Source organism: Ranitomeya imitator, chromosome 1, assembly GCF_032444005.1.
Source record: "Ranitomeya imitator isolate aRanImi1 chromosome 1, aRanImi1.pri, whole genome shotgun sequence".
In the NCBI taxonomy this organism is placed as follows: domain Eukaryota; kingdom Metazoa; phylum Chordata; class Amphibia; order Anura; family Dendrobatidae; genus Ranitomeya; species Ranitomeya imitator.
This window is the reverse complement of record NC_091282.1, coordinates 855109694-855131656: the sequence shown is the minus strand read 5'-3', so window position 1 is coordinate 855131656 and position 21963 is coordinate 855109694. Positions and strand designations below refer to the sequence as shown.

At 43.5% G+C, this 21963-nt stretch overlaps 1 protein-coding gene across 1 annotated transcript in view; it reads right to left on the bottom strand.

Annotated features, from left to right (window-relative positions):
* The window catches only part of DOHH (deoxyhypusine hydroxylase), a 45003-nt gene extending 23040 nt beyond the window's left edge, over window positions 1-21963 (bottom strand). The window contains exons 1-2 of the mRNA XM_069741779.1: window positions 21668-21963; window positions 6525-6601 (exon numbers count right to left, since the gene is read on the bottom strand). Coding sequence (XP_069597880.1) covers window positions 6525-6601; window positions 21668-21947 — 357 coding nt within the window. The 5' untranslated portion in view covers window positions 21948-21963. The remainder of the gene's footprint in view (window positions 1-6524; window positions 6602-21667) is intronic.

Sequence of the window (21963 nt, the reverse complement as noted above, 5' to 3'; positions counted from 1 at the left end):
TTATATTCACAAAGGTAACAGGAGAAAGTAGACCAATAAAGTTGTTTCACTTTTTCTCCTGAGTACGCCGATAACCCATATGTGGGGGAAAACCACTGTTAGTGCGTATGGCAGGTGGCAGGGTTCAGAATGGAAGGAGTGACGTTTTTGATTGCAGACTTTGATGGAATAGTCTGCGGGCGTCATGTTGCATTTGCAGAGCCCCTGATGTGCCTAAACAGTGGAAATCTCCCACAAGTGACCCCATTTTGGAAAATACTACAAATTATAACAAAACGGAGAGGGAAAAAAAAAAAAGTAGAGAGATAAAATGTAGAAGAAAAAAAAAAAAATGGAAAGAAAAATCAGATGTAAAAAAAAGTTTGTATAAAAAAAAAAAAAAAAAAAAATATAATACAGAAGTTCCCTACACTAATGCCCTCCCTATAAATTTAGCCGACGCATTTTCTTTTTGTACAAAAGAAAAACGGACGTCACCAACAATGTAACGTACGCTCCCCTAATGCACTTTTTATGGAAGGAAAAAAAAAACCTACCTCCTTACCTATAAAACTACTCTGTACTTTTTTTTTTTTCTAAAACAAGATCGGTCGTCACTGATTCTGTGACGCCGGCTATACCAACACGCTACCACTAAGGCTGCCATCACACTAGCAGTATTTGGTCAGTATTTTACATCAGTATTTGTAAGCCAAAACCAGGAGTGGGTGATAAATGCAGAAGTGGTGCATATGTTTCTATTATACTTTTCCTCTAATTGTTCCACTCCTGGTTTTGGCTACTGATGTAAAATACTGACCAAATACTGCTAGTGTGACGGCAGCCTAAAACTACGCTTTACAATTTTTTTTTTCCTCTAAAAGAAGATCGGTCGTTACTCACAATGTGACGCCAGCTACACTACCTTGCTATGTCTAAAACTACGCTGTACTAATTAAGATTATTTTTTTCTAAAATAAAAAAAAATTATAATTGGACGTCGCGTAGACTGAAGTCCGCTACGCTAACTAGCTAAAAAAAAAAAAAATTCCCGTAGCGCAGTCTCTGATCAGTAGCGATACTGATCAAAGTGCTGCAGACACAGGAAGAGTACAAATGCTCTGCGCGGGACGCCGTGCACAGGATTAAAGCACAAAAAAAGTGTGCTAAAAATTCAATTGGAGGGGGGTACTGGAACAGGGATGGGGAACTGGAAAATGGGACTTCAAACACGGATGCTGGTTACGCTACTTTGCTATGTCTTAAACTAAACAGTACTAACTACGATTATTATTTGTTTCTAAAATAAATAATCGGACGTCGCTTAGACTGTGAAGTCGGCTACGCTAACTAGCTAAAAAACTAAAAATTCCTGTGGTGCAATCTCTGATCAGCAGCGATACTGATCAAAGCGCTGCGCTGTACAGTCCTAGAAGGGTTGACGTGAACCTTCAGTTTTATACAAACCCCCCCCAAAAAAAACAAACAAACAAAAAAAAATACGCACAACAGGACTCTGCAGTATAATTATTTTTCAAAATTGTGGTATTAGCAATTTTTGAAGATAAGTACAGACCGCCCGAAGTCTGTACTGCAGACTACATTAAACTGCCTGTCGGAGAGGGAGTGAACGCCATAAATCTTAGGACGCTTACTTCCACACCGATGGGGGTAGCCTAGCAGCAGGAAAAGGACAATGATTAGTTTAGTGTAGCCCGCAGCAGATTTTAGACAATATGTACTGTGCGTTATAAGCAAAAAAAGATAGTCACCAGTGATTGACCGGTCAGGTGATTTGATAGACCAATTGTGGCATGTAGACAAGGTGATTTTTCAACCAGAACAGAGTGGGAGGAATGGGAACCTGTCAGGAGATTCAAGCTGCCCTTGCCGCAGGCTGTAAAATACTGGCAGGTCATATTTTACTCTAAGACACTGCATAGTTTAAAAGAAAACAGTTTTTTTGGAAAGCAGGACATGCAGATTGGGCGGTACCAGTCAGAGAATCTGGTTAGGAGAACTCAATTCCACCCCCCAAACCAATGAGAAAACATATGTAGCCAACGTAGTCATTAAGTATGCGGAACCACCTTATAAAAGATGTCCGGTCATAACATATTGCTGACCTATCCACACTGTAGGTCATCAATATAACATCAGTTGAAGTTCGACACTGCTCACAAATTAGTTACCATATATACTTGTGTATAAGCTGAGTTTTTCAGCACTTTTTTTGCGCTGAAAAATGCCTAAATAAAGCACAGAGACTTGAGAACAGCATCTTATGAGTACAAGGTGAATGCCCTAAATCTAAACCTTCCAGCAGAAAGTCTAATGAGAGGCTTATCTGGATGCTCTAAATTCAGACCAAGACCATATCAAAACAAGAATGTCTTCCAAACTAACATTTTGGAAGCAGTGGCCATTCTACTGAAAAGCATTGTGGATATCACCATTTCTAAAAGGTCTCTTTCAAAGTAGAATAGACTTTTCAGTACCCAGGCAGAAAGATGAAAATCTTAAGATTGGGGTGATAGACTCAATCATGCAACAGGAGATATGGGACATTTCATAGGTGGAACGGGTCCCTGAAAACTAGTTTTCTTCAGTAAACAAGCTTTTCTTGGCGCAGTATGGGACTACCAGGATTATGGTGCAGACTTCAGTTAGAATGTTTTGCAAGACCTTCAGAATCAGAGAAATTGGTGGAAACTGTAGGACGTATGGAAATTCCAATGCAGATTTAAGACATCTACTGCAGTCTTAAAGTTTATTGGATTTAGGGAGAAAAGTAACTGTCTTCATGTTTGACCGGGTCGCAAAGAGGTGCATTTGAGGGAGACCTCATCTTGACCTAAACTGACAAAATATCTTTGGTGATGGACAAGTCTTCTGGACCCAAATCATCTACAAAACAGGAAGACTACTTGAGTTCTCAGAAACATTGAGATGAACTGCAGATCAGGGCTGAGTCGGTAAACAAAACTTCTGACTCCTCAATTTCCATGACACCGACTTCACCAAAATGGGCTCAAACTCCACAGCTCTGCTGCAGATAGCGCGAGATGCAATTTTTCTGCTCAACAAAATATTCTGTTTGCAGCAGATTGTAGTTGACCGTGTCTGGTTCTTCCCTGGTGATGGATGGTTTATGGTCAAGTATTGGCACTTTGGAGGGCCTTAAATATTGCTAAATTGAAGCCTCACACAATGGAGCCATCTTTCCCGAAGAGATAGATGTACAGAATGTTATAACCAGCATCATCTGTTGCATCAGTAGTGATAGAATAAAGTTGATTCAGAAGTCAAAGAACACCTCTAGAAATCCTGCTAATATAACCCTCTTACCCAAGGAGGACTGACTTTCGTTCCAGTAGAAAAAGAAGGAATCTTTGAAGATTTCTTATATGAAATTGGGTCAAGGCTACAGCAGATATACAGGATGTCATGCAGGACAAGACTGAAATTCAGAAGTGACATAGAAGTGGCATATGGTTTGCCACAAATATCACTCCAGTCAGGATATGCCACAGCTCATAATGAATAAGATGAGCAGGCATCATCGGAACCCCATTCCAGCTTTGCCCATTTTGGCTGACCAAAATTGTTGTGAACACGACACAAATTCCCAAATTTTTGCAACTTTAAAAGTATGTTACGCCACATTTCTGGTACGAAAAAAAGAAGAACCCTAAACATTTAGTTTTTGATTAACTCAACCTTGGGTACCCCAGAAATAAAACACCTTGGTTGCGTTTTTTCTTCGAACTCGAATATTAGTTTTGGCCCTTCACGACATTTGCCATACAAGTCAAAAGCGGGTGTTACAACCAGGCCTTGCCTCTAACAATCGTGGGTGGAGCAGAGTGCCACCCAGAATTGTTAATCTATTAAATGCCGCTGTCAAACTCTGATAGGAATTATTAAGATACATCGGCATAGGGAACGAGATTACACTCACCCATCAGGATGCCCATGACATGATCGCAGGTTGCCGATGGGTTGCTTTGACAGCAAGGGGTCTGTTGAAGACCTCAGTGCTTGTCATTAAGAAGTTCCTTTGCAGGGTCGGTTTTAGACAAAATGGGGACCTGAGCAAAAGTTTAAAATGGGGCTCTAAGTGCTAACATATATTACACAGTCAAGCATTTAGGTTGCACTTACATGCGCCGAGTTCAGACCCTTAAACAAAGGGCGATCTACTATATTGAATGTGCTCGTTTACAAGCCCGCTTTACATAAGCTGACGAAAAATGACAACTAATAGATCAGTCTGTCCCCATACAGCATCACGATACCAGCGTCACATCTGCAGTTTTACACAGGCGATGTACTGCTGAAAATCAATGGATTTTTGTTCCAGCATAAACAATTCAATCACCCGATGAATGAGCAGCATTTTGATAACATGTTGGCAATCACCCAACAAACTAATACTAGTGATGAGCGACTATTCTCGTTGCTCAGGTGATCTCCGAGTATTTATTAGTGCTTGGAAATTTAGTTTTCATCGCCCCAGCTGCATGATTTACGGCTGCTGGACAGGCTGAATACATGAGGGGATTTCCTAAGAAACAGGCATTCCTCATATGTATTCAGCCTGGCTAGCAGTCGTAAATCATGCATCTGAGGTGAAGAAAACTAAATGTCCGAGGACTACAAAATACTCGGAGACCACCCGAGCAACGAGTATACTCGCTCATCACTAGTTAACACCTATGAACTCTTGTCTGTGCAGCAGGGATTTATAAGTGCATGCTACATACGCACACTATGTGTCAAAAACACTGTATATAAAAAACAAAAACAAAGTATGCTGTTCACCCCCCCCAACATGCTTCATAGATGGGTTGGTGTTCTTGGAGTTGTACCCCTCCTTCCTTCAAACACAGCGAGTGGATACCAAAAAAAAGTTCTATTTTGGTCTCATCTGACCACATGACCTTCTTTCATGCCTCCTCCTGATCATCCAGATGGTCATTGGCGAACTTCAAATGGGTGTGGCATCTGCTGGTGTGAGCAGGGGGACCTTGCGTGCCCTGCAGGATTTTAATCAATAATGGCGTAGTGTGTTACTAATGGTAATGTTTGAGAGTGTCATCTGAGCTCTCTTCAGGTCATTGATCAGGTCCTCCCGTGTAGCGCTGGGCTAATTCCGGACCTCTCTTAGAATAATCCTTACTCCACGAGGAGAGACCTTGTATAGAGCCCCGAATCAAGGAAGATTGACAATAATCTTGTGTTTCTTCCATTTTCTAATAATTGTGCTAACATTTGTTGCCTTCTCACCAAGCTGCATGCCTATTGTCCTGTAGCCCATCTCAGCCTTGTGCAGGTCTACCATTTTGTCCCTGGTCTCCTTAGGCCTCTTTCACACTTCCGTCTTTTGGCATGCGTCGCAATCCGTTGTTTTGGGCAAAAAACGGATCCTGCAAATGTGCTCGCCAGATGCGTTTTTTGCCCATAGACTTGTTTTAGCGACGGATGGCCACATGTCACGCCCATCGTGCGAAGGATCCGTTGTGTTTTGGCGGACCGTCGTCACAAAAAAAAAGTTCAATGTAACATTTTTTTTGTCCGTCGCGTCCACCATTTTCGACCGCGCATGCGCGGCCAAAACTCCGCCCCCTCCTCACCGGACTGCAGAATGGGCAGCAGATGCGTCGAAAAACTGCTTCCGCTGCCCACGTCATGCAAAACTTTCACAACGTCCGTTGATACGACGCAACCGTACTGACGGAAGTGTGAAGGAGGCCTTAGACAGCTCTTTGGTCTTGGCCATGGTGTAGAGGTTGGAGTGTGATTTGAGTTTGTGAACAGGTGTCTTTTATAGAGGAAACAAGTTCAAACAGGTGCAATTAATACAGGTAATGAGTGCAGAGCAGGAGGGTTTCTGAAAGAAAAAAATAACAGGTCTGAGCCAGAATTCTTGCTGGTTGGTAGGTGATCAAATACTTATTTCATGCAAAAAATGCCAATTAATTATGTAAAAATCATACAATGCGATTTTCTGTGTTTTTTTTTTAAATTTAGATTCTGTCTCTCACAGTTGAAGTGTACCTACGATAAAAATTACAGACCTCTCCTTTCTTTGTAGGTAGGAAAATGTGCAAAAATCGGTAGTGTATCAAATACTTATTTTCCCCACTGTATCAACCTACTACAGTAGGAGCCAATATATTTGAATGTTTTCACTAACAAGAGTCTATGCATTCTGAGGTCTTCATTAATATATTCTTGGACCTGGCACCATTCCAGCAAGAGATGACGACTACAGGTTTGATTACTTACCCCACATCTATTTTTTTCTCCTATTATGTATTGATCACAGTTTGGATATCTACACTCAGACTGTGATGACTATTAGGCTTGAGTCATGCGAGTACAATCCGGTTTCTCACACCTAGCATCCGATTTACATCCAAATGCAGTGCGATTTTAACATGAGATTAGATATTAGAGAGATAATTGGAGGTCCTTCAGCAGAAAGAAAAGCATTCTAGCCACTATTGAATACACGTCTGGTAATCTATATTCCATATTACCTCTATAACTGAGTCTTGGCTATACTCTTTCAGCAGCTCCAGAACATCCGGATCTCCAATAGCCCCCAGAGCTTCACCTAGGGAGAGGAGACAGTGAGAATTACATTGATGCTCACACTAGCTTTTCAGCATAAGGGCGTTACCTGCAATAATCATAAAAATTACAGAAGTTTAGAGAAACTACAAGTGCTTCTCACTAAATTAGAACATCAAAAACTTAATTTATTTCAGTTCTTCAATACAAAAAGTGAAACTCATCATATAAAGTCATTATAAACAAGGTGATCTGTTTCAAATGTTTATTTCTGTTAATGTTGATTATGGCTTACAGCCAATGAAAACTTAAGACATCTGTGAGGGACAAGGGAGAATCCATTTTGGATTTTTAAGTTCAGGACATCTCCTTCCACTCCTGAATTGTGGTCCCACCCTTGGGATTCCACAGGCTCCTTGTTTTCTTTTAATTAAAAGAGCTAGGACAAGCTCTTCTGAAGCTTGTAACACGAGGGTGCGAACTCTTCTGCAGCTATAGAAACCTGAACCTCTTTGTGTGACCAAGCACATGGCACAGCAAGGCTAGGAGGTATGGAATCTGGAAAATTACCTATAATAACAGAATGCAATATCTCTAAGATAAGCTGAGCACATATTCCGAATCGGCATTCCTTTCCCCACGTGCCCATATTATTTAGCCACCTGTAGCACTCTGGATTATGGAGTTATAAAGCATAGTTAGCAGTATTTACACACGGTAGTCATATTTAGTCTCTATGCACAGATAAAATCCAACGGAATCCAGTAGCAGTACAACCAACCCATTCAGAGCTTCGGGCGCAAAGTTATGGGCCAGCCACAGTTCTAGGCAGACAATCATTTTCTCAGACGTGGGAGGAGAGAGCCTGCTCCACCCAGAGGTAGGAGCAGATGTGTGAGGTAGCAGCCTAAAAGATATAAGGCAGCCCCTCATTTTGGACTGGGTTTTCTGATGACCGGAGGATACGTTTGCTGACAGTCTGAAAAGCCTGTAGCTAAGATTTGGACCTGTGATCCATCAGCACCTCCCTGTGGTCACATGCTACATAACACAGTAATTGCAACCTATATATACCCATCCTTGTACTACACTCCTGACTGTATATATTTGCTGTTGTATGTATAGCTGTATTTTCTAGTGCGCCTCCTCGGCGATTAAATATAAAATTAATCTTGGGCTGCTCTTTTATCTCAATCCACGAATCCCCATGTCCGCACGCACCGTTGGCTATATTATACGCAACAGCAGGGTTGGTTCCTGACCCAATATAAGCCTGCTGTCGGACGGGGCTTATTTTAAAATGAGGAACTGGTGGCAGAATACCGTACTGTTTTAGTGAGGAACTCTGGCAGTGACGGCCGGGAGGTTTAGATATATATCCCCAGGCTGGACTGATGATATATATCCCCCCTCACTGGGAGCGCCTCACTAACTCATACCTATAAAGGAAGCCTTTCCAGTGACTATTTGCCCTTGGTGCAGTTCCCTGTCTGACCTGAGGCAAGTGGTGGCGCCAGATAGCCGATCCCCGCCGGGTCCTTCTCTCTCCTCCACAGAGGTGAGCGAAGTTGATGCCCCCCTTTACCTGTGAGATCCCTTACAACATTGCAGTAAATTAGATTAACAAAACACCTGCAAAGGCTTCCTAAGCGTTTAAAAAGGTCCCTTACCCTGTTTCAGTACCCTCCACAATCATGGGGAAGACTGCTGACTTGACAGATGTCCAGAAGATAATCATTAACGCACTCCAGAAGGAGGGTAAGGCTACTTTCACACTAGCGTTGTGTGACTTACGCCGCAATGCGTCGTTTTGGAGAAAAAAACGCATCCTGCAAAGTTGCCCGCATGATGCGTTCTTTTTCCATAGACTTGCATTAGCGACGCATTGCGACGTATGGCCACATGTTACATCCGTCGTACGACGGATGCGTGGTATTTTGGCAGACCGTCGGCACAAAAAAACGTTGCATGTAAAGTTTTTTTTGTGTGTTGTGTCCGCCATTTCCGACCGCAAATGCGCAGCAGGAACTCCGCCCTGGACATTACAATGGGGCAGCGGATGAATTGTAAAACTGCATACGCTGCCCCCGTTGTTCATTTTTTTTCCGCAGTTTGCATCGGTACGTCGGGCCGACGCATGGCGACGGCCCCACACCGACGCCAGTGTAAAAAGTAGCTTAAGCCACAAAAGATCATTGTTAAAGAAGCTGGCTGTTCACAGAGTGCTGTATCTAAGCATATTAATGGAAACTTGAGGGGAAGAAAAAAAAAATGTGGTAGAAAAAGGTGCACAAGCAATCGGGATAGCCACAGCCTTGAAAGGATTGTAAAGAAAAGGCCATTGAAAAATTTGGAGTGGACTGCTGCTGGAGTCATTGCTTCAAGAGCCATCACGCATAGATGTATCTAGATGGGCTACAAGTGTCACATTCCTTGTGTCAAGGTACCCATAACCAGTAGACAACGCCAAAAGTGTCTTACCTGGGCCAAGGAGAAAAATAACTGCACTGTTGCTCAGTGGTCCAAGGTTTTGTTGTCAGATGAAAATTTTGCATTTCATTTGGAAATCAAGGTCCCAGAGTCTGGAGGAAGAGTGGAGAAGCACACAACCCAAGCTGCTTGAGGTGTAGTGTGAAGTTTTCACCATCAGTGATCAGTCTACCAGGAAATTTAAGAGCACGTCATAATTCCCTCTGCCGACAAGCTTTTTGGAGATGGAAATTTCAGTCTCCAGCAGGACTTGGCACCTGTCCACACTGCCAAAAGTACCAATACCGGGTTTAAAAACGACAGTATCACTGTGCTTGATTGGCCAGCAAACTCACCTGACCTTAACCCCATAGAGAATATATGGTGTATTGTCAACAGGAAGAGGAGGGACACCAGACCCCACAATGCAGATGAGCTGAAGGCTATTATCAAAGTAACCTGGGCTTCCATAACACCTCAGCAGTGCCACAGACTGATCGCCTCCATGCCACGCCGCACTGATGCGAAAGGAGCCCTGACCAAGTATTAAGTAGATCGACTGAACATACATTTCAGCAGGCCAAAATTTCAGATTTTAAAATCATTATTCAAGCTGTTATAAAGCATTCTAACTTACTGAGATAATGACTTTTGGGTTTTCACTGACTGTAAGCCATGATCATCAGCATAAACAGAAATATACACTTGAAATAAATCACTCTGTTTGTAATGACTGTATAATATACGAGTTTCACTTTTTGTATTGAAGAACTGAAATAAATTAACTTTTTGATTATATTCTAAATTTTGTGAGATGCACCTGTAGATCTGGCAGAATGAGCTTTTAATGATTCCGAAGGGGAGAGATCTTAACTTTTGCATCTTTCGCAGATAGTCTTCTTGATCTAGTTTGCCAACATATTTTTTTTGTAGATCTTTCCTTTATTGGGACCACCATGCTGCACAAAGATTTTGATTTTTCCTCAAGGCTTCAGTTTGTTGCAAGTAAAAGAGCATAATCCTTCTGACATCCAAAGCATGGAATAATTCTTCTCTGTCAGATTTAGACAAGAGGAAGGGAGGACTGGTCTGCTGAGACATATGAAAGTCTGTTGTAACTTTAGGCAAAGAAAATGGATCCAGCTGGAGAACTATCCTATCTTCCAGGTTCTTTAGATAAGATTCCCTGATAGAGAGCGCTTGGATCTCACTCTTCTGGCTGTTATGGCGACTAGAAATGCCGCTTTCTTGACAGTTTATATGTATCGCAGACATTGGTTCAAAGGGAAGCATAAGTGAGAGCCTTAAGCACGATACTCAAATCCCAAGATGGGATTCTATTTGATCTTCTAGGATTTATTTCAGAGTTGGCTGTCAAATCTTTTTATCCATCTGTGCTCAAAGCAGATACCTGGACCTTGAGGGTACTTGGTCTTAATTTTTTTGACAAGGCTTACTGCAAAAAATCCAGTATTTTAGCAATGGAAAGGGTCTAGCAAATGGGAGCCATATCATAACTTGGAAGTCTTCCAGATCTTAGCATAGATGGCATTAGTGATCGACTTCCTACTCTTCTGGATCACCCCATCTCTGTGAGCCTGTGAACTATTTCTGCATTCAAGCTCCATTCCAAGGGATGTACGGTATATTGCTTCTGAGGATAAGGGAGGCCCCAGCCCTGGACACCACTCCGTGTTACCCACAGGTCAGGAGAGTGGCGAGGTCCTGCTACCGAAGATGTGGGAACTGCCAGAGAAGGAAGGTAGAGCGATCGACCTCTGCAGTTCTGCTTGCCAGATAACTCTCAGGGGAGACTGTCCACCGACCACAGCACCCCACAGATAATCCCTTAGGGACTGGAAAAACACTAGTGTTTCCTGTTCCCAAATTAGGACAGGGAGGCAACCTCCTGTGGAGAAAATAAAATACAATTCAGCAAGGTGTCCTGATGTGAACACAATTAAAAACCGCTACAAAAATGGGCATCAAATTGGGCACAGAAGGGCATTATTGAAAGGGTTAAATGACTTTGGATCACTGATCTCACACTGCAGACACATAGATCAGAGTGCCCCACATCACATTCAGGTCACTCCAGCCTGGCCCAAAAGGGGTTATGGACATCAGAACTGGTATCAATGTGGGCAGACAGTAGACTGATGATTTCCATAAGTTTTCAGGGGTTAAGTGACATTGGGCCACTGATTTCACACCACCTTTACATAATGTGAGAATTCTCTGCTGCTGGCGCCATGAGACGCGGGCATGCGATTTCCATACTTTCGGCCACATTCTGATTAGAAGTGTGTGGCCTCGCTCAATTCGCTTGTACTGAGCAAAGCCGCACCCATCTAATCAGCACCTGTATGCAACGACGATTTTGCTGTTGACCTGCAGTTTTCCATGCGGTGTACAGTACCATGTAAACCTATGGAAGATAAAATCCGCACTGCACATGCTGGGGAAAATACCGCGCGGAAATGTAGCGGTTTATTTTCTGCAGCATGTCAATTCTTTGTGCGGATTCCGCAGCGGTTTACACCTGTTCCTCAATACCAAAAACAGTGCGGAAAAATCCGCACACCATTCCGCAGCGTGTGCACATAGCCTATGGATTCACAGAGATACTGCAGACTTTCAGTTCCGCAGCGCTTGGTGGTGCGGGCGGCTCCGGCGACATTTTGTGAAAGCTCAGAGCCCCGCACTTACATTGCCTCGATGCTGTGGCCTCAGGGAAAATGGCTGCCGGGCGGAGGCGGCACATGCGCAGATTGAGATCTCAGCAACGGAAGTGCGGGGCTCCGAGCTTTCACAAAATGTCGCCAGAGTCCCCGCATCACTGATGTATGTATGTAATGGTGGTGTGGAATCAGTCGCCCAAAGTCATTTAATCCTTTCATTAACACCCTGCGGTGCCCACTTTGATACCCATTTTTTGTGCCAGATTTATAATTTTTGTAGCTGTTTTTAAGTGTATTCACATCAGGGAACCTCGCTGCATTGTATGTTATTATTGTGATGATTATTTTTTGTTGTTAAACCTATAAAAAACAGAAAATTGCCGAATAAGGGTATGTTTCCACGTTCAGGATTGCATCAGGATTTGGTCAGGATTTTTCATCAGTATTTGTAAGCCAAAACCAGGAGTGGAACAAATAGAGGAAAAGTATAATAGAAACATATGCACCACTTCTGTATTTATCACCCACTCCTGGTTTTGGCTTACAAAAACTGATGGAAAATCCTGACCAAATCCTGATGCAATCCTGAACGTGGACACATACCCTAAGGCTACTTTCACACTAGCGTTAACTGCAATACGCTAAAATGCGTCGTTTTGCCGAAAAAACGCATCCAGCAAAATATTTTGCTGGATGCGTTTTTTCTCCATAGACTTGTATTGGCGATGCATTGCGACGAATTTGCATACGTCGGTATACGTCTTTCGACGGATGCGTAGAAATTAGGCGACACGTCGTCTGGAAAAACGTAGATTGTAACGTTTTTTGGCTCCGACAATAAAATGTGTCTCAGCGCATCCTGCGGCATGCGTCTTTTGCTACAATGAAAGTCTATGAGCGACGGATGCGTCGAGACACGTCGTACGACGCAATGCAGCGCTGCAATACCTTTTTTTCTACTGAGCATGCTCAGAATCAGGATTTTTTATCTAATTGGCCAGACATCCCCAAATCTATATAAACCTGGTCTGGGCCTTCAACCCCACATATGCCAGCAAGACCCAGAGAGAAGAAAGAAGAAGCCTCCAGCCAGCCGGACACCAAGACCCCAGCCGGACACCAAGACCCCAGCCTGGCAGCAAGGACCAGACACACTCCAACAGTGTGAGTATATTGGGGTGTGTGTGTGTGTGTGTGTGTGTGTGTGTGTGTGTGTGTGTGTGTGTGTGTGTGTGTGCGCATTTGTGTATGCCGTACTGACTACAGCAAGAGCTTTTATAACCTGAATCCAACCTGAGGCCTGCCGTCGTCCTGCAACAGCCAGTGCCCTGCTACAGTCCAGATCCACCCCGAGGCCTGCCACTGTGAAGACATCAAGCTCCAGCCGGAGGACTGATGGGGGTGTGTGTGTGTGTGTGTGTGTGTGTATTTTTGTACTGCTGTGTGCTTTTGTATGTATGTGTTCATGTGCCTGCACCTTATTATGCCTTCGTCAATATTACGCCTGTTCATGTGTTATGCTTGCGTTATGACTCTGCTTGCAGGTATGTTTGGGTGCGTCTTGTTGGTTGCATGTGCATTTGTCAATGCTATATTGGTTAATGTTGATTTTTGATTTATTTACTAAAGGTACCGTCACACTGAGCGACGCTGCAGCGATACCGACAACAATCCGGATCGCTGCAGCGTTGCTGTTTGGTCGCTGGAGAGCTGTCACACAGACAGCTCTCCAGCGACCAACGATGCCGGTAACCAGGGTAAACATCAGGTTACTAAGCGCAGGTCCGCGCTTAGTAACCCGATGTTTACCCTGGTTACCATCCTAAAAGTAAAAAAAACAAACGCTTCATACTTACCTTCCGCTGTCTGTCCTCGGCACTCTGCTTCTCTGCTCTGGCTGTGAGCACAGCGGCCGGAAAGCAGAGCGATGACGTCACCGCTCTGCTTTCCGGCCACTGTGCTCACAGTGAGTGCAGGAAAGCACAGCGCCGAGGACAGCCGAAGTATGAAGTTTTTTTTTTTTTACTTTTACGCTGGTAACCAGGGTAAACATCGGGCTACTAAGCGTGGCCCTGCGCTTAGTAACCTGATGTTTACCCTAGTTACCAGCGAACACATCGCTGAATCGGCGTCACACACGGCGATTCAGCGATGTCTGCAGGATCCTGATCGCTGCTGTGTGTCAAACTGAACGATATCGCTAGCGATATCGTTCAGTGTGACGGTACCTTTAGTATAGTGGTTTGTGCAGCATGTGTGAAATTTTTTTTTTTTAATTGGATGTATTATTGCTAAGCCTAGTGGTCTGCAGCTTGTTAATAGAATGTGTGTTTTTTTTTTTTTTTTAAAAGTGTTGATTTTTTTAATTTACTGTTGAAACCATTCCCAGTTGATGTACTTGTATTTAAAATAAAGAGCATTTCTACTCCATTGTGATTTAAAAAAAAAAAAAAATGAATAAAATGTTTATTAAAAAATTGTCCGTAGTATAATTTCATAAAGGTAAATTTAAAACAGGTGTATGTACCAATGGTTACACATGCAATACAGAGTTGGTTGAGGGCTCATTTTTTACTAAAGGTTATCCTTTGAAAGGTTTTTTGGGGGAGGTTATTTATTTATTTTTTTTAAAATAACTTAAAAATATTTTTAAAGGTGTCTCACATTTTAAACTTTTTTTTTTTTGGGACATGGAAAAGAATGGTATAACGTGCACCTGTTTTTGGGTTTTGGTGTTCACCCATTTCTCACATTTTTACAGGGTGTTTATTGTTAAACATTACCTAGTTCTGCGGTGGTCTAACTATAAATCCATTATACTTATTATATTGCAGATAGAGTAGGGACCACAGCGACCGGCCGTAGCCACCAGGACCACAGCCACTGGCCGTAGCCACCAGGACCGCATCCTCAAATTCTTAAAAGTAAGTTTTGAAGACATGGAGGATATCCACTAAATTAAAACATAACTTTTAATAAATGTAAGTAAAAACTCGGATCCTAATAAGACACATACATAAACAAAACAAAAAGTGCTCAAGTGAACCAGTGCTCAAGATAAAAAATTGGATCAGTCTTACCAATTCAGACGGACATACGGAAAAAATCCCTCAAAATCCATGAGGGTGGTGGTTCCAAAAACTGCTAAGGGCCAAGGGTAGGGAAAGATACACCGCCACTGTCTTCCCTGTAGACCCTTTAGAAGAGCTCCTGTCCTAACAAGGACAGGCCCCAAGTGAGCCCTACTATGGGAAACCACCAACCACAGTGTAGCCCTAAATGTCTCTCTTCTCCCTACGCGTTTCAACTCCAATGGGGGAGCATCAGGGGAGTATTATAGTCAGAAGAGGTGCCAGTGGGCCCCCTCAAGGTCCTACATGGGACAATCCAAATGCTTCATATAAGTCTGTATGCATAAAAGTCCGTACAGCATGAGCCCCGCAGTGGCTGGGAAATCTCAGAAAACTGGAGGATTCTGGCTGTGTCTGCAGCTTAGGTATCTTTCCCTACCCTTGGCCCTTAGCAGTTTTTGGAACCACCACCCTCATGGATTTTGAGGGATTTTTTCCGTATGTCCGTCTGAATTGGTAAGACTGATCCAATTTTTTATCTTGAGCACTGGTTCACTTGAGCACTTTTTGTTTTGTTTATGTATGTGTCTTATTAGGATCCGAGTTTTTACTTACATTTATTAAAAGTTATGTTTTAATTTAGTGGATATCCTCCATAGCTATTCCTACATCTTTCCCTGAGGATACAGACGAGGCAAGTTTCTATATAGGCCTTAGCTATTCCTGTAAGTTTTGAAGACCCCAAATCTGCTACTTCAATGTGTAGAGCAGATTGCAAGTGTCTTAACTTACAGACCCACCAGGACCACAGCCACCAGGTCCACAGCCACCAGGACCACAGCCACACAATGTCCTCTTCTGACAGCCCTCCTCCACAGCAACAGCGGGTATCGGTAAGTAAACTATTTTTTTTTTTTTTTTATTTACATCATTTTTATTCACTACATGCATTTATTATGTTTAAACAGGAATCAGAATCCGATGAGGAGCTGTCAGAAGGGACCGAGACGGGTGGAGACATACAAGTGGAGGAGGAACCAAGTGTAAGTAGTGGTGAAACACTTGCTTCACACATCACACTGCACCATACACAAAACAGAATTTCATATATAACGTAAACACAGAAAACATATACATACATTAAAGATAATTTTTGTTATCCTTTATTTCAGTCTCCTGCTGCTGAACTTCCAGCACAGCATGAAGGTTCTCCCAGGCGCTCCCAGAGTCGGCGGAATCGACGCCGCGGTCGGCCATCAGTGAGTTGGTTTTTGGGGGGCTTCGATTGGTAATTATTTTGTTTCAGTCTACTAATTTTTATTTTTTTATTTTTTTTTTCTCACAGGCTTCACAGTGTGCTCCCGCAGAAGAATCAGACATAGAAATAGAAGCACTTATCGAGGAGGTTCGCGAGCGGGAGCCGCTGTGGAACATGGCTGACCGCAGGCATGCTGATACCAGTGTCACCCGTCGGCTCTGGGAGGAAGTATGCCGGAACATCTTTGCGAGGTGGGAGGACCTTCTTCCACAGCAGCAGAGCAAACTATGTAAGTATTCAGTTTTCAGTGATGTTTAGCGCTGAATGTAATGTCTTGTATTTACCTTTTTTTTTTTTTTTTTTTTCCTTCATTCCTGTCTTCACAGGTGGCAAGGTTAGGAAGCGGTGGCGGTCACTGAGGGATCGCTTTAAGAGGGAATTTAACCTGGAGATGCAGGCCCCCCGAGTGGCTCAGCAGGAAGGAAGAAGAGGAGGTACAGATACAGGTCCTTCTCAAAAAATTAGCATATAGTGTTAAATTTCATTATTTACCATAATGTAATGATTACAATTAAACTTTCATATATTATAGATTCATTATCCACCAACTGAAATTTGTCAGGTCTTTTATTGTTTTAATACTGATGATTTTGGCATACAACTCCTGATAACCCAAAAAACCTGTCTCAATAAATTAGCATATTACACCCATCCAATCAAATAAAAGTGTTTTTTAATAACAAACAAAAAACCCAACAAATAATAATGTTCAGTTATGCACTCAATACTTGGTCGGGAATCCTTTTGCAGAAATGACTGCTTCAATGCGGCGTGGCATGGAGGCAATCAGCCTGTGACACTGCTGAGATGTTATGGAAGCCCAGGTTGCTTCAATAGCGGCCTTAAGCTCATCCAGTGTGTTGGGTCTTGCGTCTCTCAACTTTCTCTTCACAATATCCCACAGATTCTCTATGGGGTTCAGGTCAGGAGAGTTGGCAGGCCAATTGAGCACAGCAATACCATGGTCAGTAAACCATTTACCAGTGGTTTTGGCACTGTGAGCAGGTGCCAGGTCGTGCTGAAAAATGAAATCTTCATCTCCATAAAGCATTTCAGCCGATGGAAGCATGAAGTGCTCCAAAATCTCCTGATAGCTAGCTGCATTGACCCTGCCCTTGATGAAACACAGTGGACCAACACCAGCAGCTGACATGGCACCCCACACCATCACTGACTGTGGGTACTTGACACTGGACTTCAGGCATTTTGGCATTTCCTTCTCCCCAGTCTTCCTCCAGACTCTGGCACCTTGATTTCCGAATGACATGCAAAATTTGCTTTCATCAGAAAAAAGTACTTGGGACCACTTAGCAACAGTCCAGTGCTGCTTCTCTGTAGCTCAAAAGTGGCTTTACCTGGGGAATGCGGCACCTGTAGCCCATTTCCTGCACACGCCTGTGCACGGTGGCTCTGGATGTTTCCACACCAGACTCAGTCCACTGCTTCCTCAGGTTCCCCAAGGTCTGGAATCGGTCCTTCTCCACAATCTTCCTCAGGGTCCGGTCTCCTCTTCTCGTTGTACAGCGTTTTCTGCCACATTGTTTCCTTCCAACAGACTTACCATTGAGGTGCCTTGATACAGCACTCTGGGAACAGCCTATTTGTTGAGAAATTTCTTTCTGGGTCTTACCCTCTTGCTTGAGGGTGTCAATGATGGCCTTCTTGACATCTGTCAGGTCGCTAGTCTTACCCATGATGGGGGTTTTGAGTAATGAACCAGGCAGGGAGTTTATAAAAGCCTCAGGTATCTTTTGCATGTGTTTAGAGTTAATTAGTTGATTCAGAAGATTAGGGTAATAGGTCGTTTAGAGAACCTTTTCTTGATATGCTAATTTATTGAGACAGGTTTTTTGGGTTATCAGGAGTTGTATGCCAAAATCATCAGTATTAAAACAATAAAAGACCTGACAAATTTCAGTTGGTGGATAATGAATCTATAATATATGAAAGTTTAATTGTAATCATTACATTATGGTAAATAATGAAATTTAACACTATATGCTAATTTTTTGAGAAGGACCTGTATGCCCCTGCCCTCTCCTTCCTGAGGTGAACCATGCTGAGTAGAGTGTAAGTATTAAACATCCCAGTAAGAACCTGTCTAATCACAAAACTTTTGTTTCAGTCCGGGCTTTTTCATATCAATATATTATTTATTTTTTTTCTTTCACAGCACCTTCTCCAGCCACCGTGCGCCTGCATCTTCCTCTGCGCCCTCTGGAGCGATCCATCCTGAGTCCGCCACCGGGGACCACGTCGGTAGGCCCCACACCTCTGACCCCTCCACTTCATCCACCTCAGGCACTGGAGCGCAGCCTTCGTTAATCGCATCTGATGGTCAACAGATAGCGTTCCCTTTACCCCACCCCTCTGACCCTGCCACCTCTACACCACCGTTAGGTTCGTGGCGGCAGCATCAGAGGGGTCAGGAAAGGAGCTATGCTCCTGAGTTCTTACATCTAAATGCAGGCTTCCAAAGTTCTTTTAAAATTTTGGGAGAACAAGTGACTGCTGGTTTCAACATGGTGCAATCACGCATCAGTGAAACCCACCATGAAGTCAGCAGTCGCTTGGATAGGCTGCATTTAGATGTAAGTCAAGCTCCAGCAAATCTTTTTTTTTTTTTCAATCCATGCTCAGGAGCATGGAAAAGCCTTCTTTTGATCAGCAGATGCGGGTAATGAATAGCTGCCATAACGCTCTTCTCACGGTCCTCAACGAACACCAATCTACCCCCACACCTCCCAGTCACCATTTCCACACCATGCCCCCCAATATCAACGTCAGTCCCAATACCATACCAGGCCCCCAACCCAAATGTATTCCCCAGTGTTTTCGTCTTCCTTGCCCAGCTTTTCTTCCCCATTCAGTTTCACAACTACCCCAACACAACCCTCCTCTGGTCAGCCTCCTGCTTTTCACCCCCCTTCCACTGCAGAACAAACAAGTAGGGTTTCCCCAATCCCACCTACCGATGTGGTCTAACCTTCCAGCCCCTCCTCCCATAGTTACTCCACCCAACACTACCAGGACTTGTAATCCACAAATTTAAAATTTTAGAAATGTTAAAAAAAAAAAAAAAAAAAAAACTTTATTTTGCAAATAAAAAAAAAAAAAAAATGTTTTTTGACAATGATAAAAAATACAAAACAAGGTTTTAAATAAAAATCTTTCTGGTTTAAAATCTACTCTGTGTGTTGATTCAATAAGGTAAATATTAAAGGTTAAGTGAAAAGAAACACCAGACGTTTTAAAAGGTATAACAAAATGGTTTTATATTACCAAGCAAATCACACTTTGGGATTTTTTATTTTATTTGTTTTGTTGCTACAAACACAATTTTGACAAACAACAAAAGCCGTGAAAAACATGTCACACAATGATGTCTTGCCATGGAATCCGCAGAACAGGTGACAAAAAATAATCCGCAAACTGGTCCCTCATCCTAGTAACAGAACCGGTGGAGCGAACAGAAGCACTGCGGTAATCCCACAAGGTTGTCTCCAATTCTTCTTCATCCAAGGTAACGGGCTCCTTTGAAATAACAAAATTATGGAGCACCACACATGCCTTGACAACATCGTCTACAGTTTTTGTATCCAGTTTTATTGCCGTCAGCAGAACTCTCCACTTTGCCGTCAATATACCGAAAGAGCACTCTACCACTCTTCTTGCTCTGGTAAGACGGTAATGAAATACACGCTTGGTACGGTGTAATTCACGGCTGCTGTATGGTTTCAGTAGGTGCGGCGACAGTTGAAAGGCTTCTTCACCTACACAAACATAGGGCATGGCTGGTTCACTTGTTCCTGGGAGCGGTCTGGCTGGCGGGAAATTGTAGGTATCTCCATACAGGCAGCGACCCATCGGAGAGTTTTTAAAAACTTGGGAGTCGTTGGACCGGCCATACGCTCCTATGTCCACAGCAAGGAATCGGCAGTTGGCGTCAGCAATAGCCATGAGTACAATAGAGAAGTATTTTTTATAATTATAGTACTCTGATCCTGTTCCTGCCGGTTTAGCAATCCTTATGTGTTTGCCGTCCACGGCACCAACACAATTTGGGAAATTGCAAATTCTCTCAAATTGTTCAGAACTTCTCAACCAGATTTCCATTGTTGGTTGTGGGATATACTCCAGCTGTAAAGTGTCCCAAATCGCACGACATGTGTCCTTCACAATTCCGCCAATAGTGGAAATCCCCAGCCTGAATTGGAATGAAGTGAAGTCAGAGACTCACCCGTAGCTAGGAAGCTGCAGAAAAAAAAAAAAATTGCACAGACCATCAACCAAAAAAAAGCAGTGGAATGGCCTCAAACAAACCAAAAAATTACATGCTGCAGAAAATGCTGCGCAATGTGTCAGCGCAGTTTTCTCTGCAGCATGTAATAACATTCAATATGACCAATCACATAAAAAAAAGATGCTTACCGCAGTGTCACCAGGAGCCGCTCCGCCGGTGTGATGGCAAGCCTCATCCTTGTGTCCTGCCTTTGGATGACATCCTCAAGTTTTCCAACCAAATAATCTAAATGTTCCATCCTCATCCGTACATAATTAAAGAATTTCTGCGGGTTGCACCGCAACTCCAGATAGAGAGTGGACTGGACACCCCTGGTCATCCGCAGCTCATTGATTGGATGTATCCAGAATCGTCTCACTCTCCGTTGCATCCTCCGTCTTTCTGCTGCCGCCTCCTTCTCCCGCACTATGATATCCAGGCGATTCGTCTCAAATATAACTTCAGTAACCAAACTCGCAATCCTCCCAGGTACACCAGCACGGTGGCGCAGTGGTTAGCACAGCAGCCTTGCAGCACTGGGGTCCTGGGTTCTAATCCCACCTTGGACAACATCTGCAAAGAGTTTGTATGTTCTCTCCGTGTTTGTGTGGGTTTCCTCCGGGTACTCCGGTTTCCTCCCACATTCCAAAGACATACTGATAGGAATTCTAGATTGTGAGCCCAATCGGGGACAGTGATGACAATGTGTGCAAACTGTAAAGCGCTACGGAATATGTTAGCGCTATATAAAGATTATTATTATTATTACACCATACATCCTTGCCACTAAACTAAAACCCTCAAAGATGGGCTGTAAATACAGTCAGTATATAGATTTCCCTTAGTTTCCAGTATTCAAATTTTGGTGCCTCCCATTTTAACAACGGATCCGTCGTAAAAACGGATGCAACGCATCCAGCATTTCAACGCAACCGTTTATCGGATTTGCGACGGATCCGTCGAAATGCTGTTGAATACGTTTTGCAGTTTTTTGACGCATCCGTTTTTACGGGAAAAAGACGTTTTTGTGACGGTTTGCAGTTAACGCTAGTGTGAAAGTAGCTTAGAAACCAACCTCAGCTCCGTCATCAACTTCCAATGAACCAGGCACTGACATATAAAGTCACACAGGGTTACGTCCCTTTGGGCACAGCCCCGCCCACAGTCACTCCTGTCTCTCCAGGCTACCCACAATGAATACTTGTCGCCCTCTAGCGGTTACAAGCCTCATTACAGGAGTTCCCGACTACACAGCGCTGTAATGGGCGGTAATGTCGCCAGCGACTACCTGCTTCGTGGCGCACCATGGGCTCCTGGCTCCGGTCCCTCAGCACCGAGCACAGTATGGGCACCGCGCTCCGATCTCTCATCTGCCCCAAGCAGTAAGCCAGCTCGTGCTTTAGAAGCGCCGACTTATCGCCAAAGCCGCGGCCGATCCATTCCACAGCTTCCCGTCCGCCCAGGTTACGAAGAGTGAAGAGAGCGCGGAACCGGGCTGGTAACGCTACACCCGTGTCCAGCAGCAGCCGGCCGACACTCGCCACCTGGGTGTCGCTGGGCGCCGCCATTTTACACTGAGGGAAA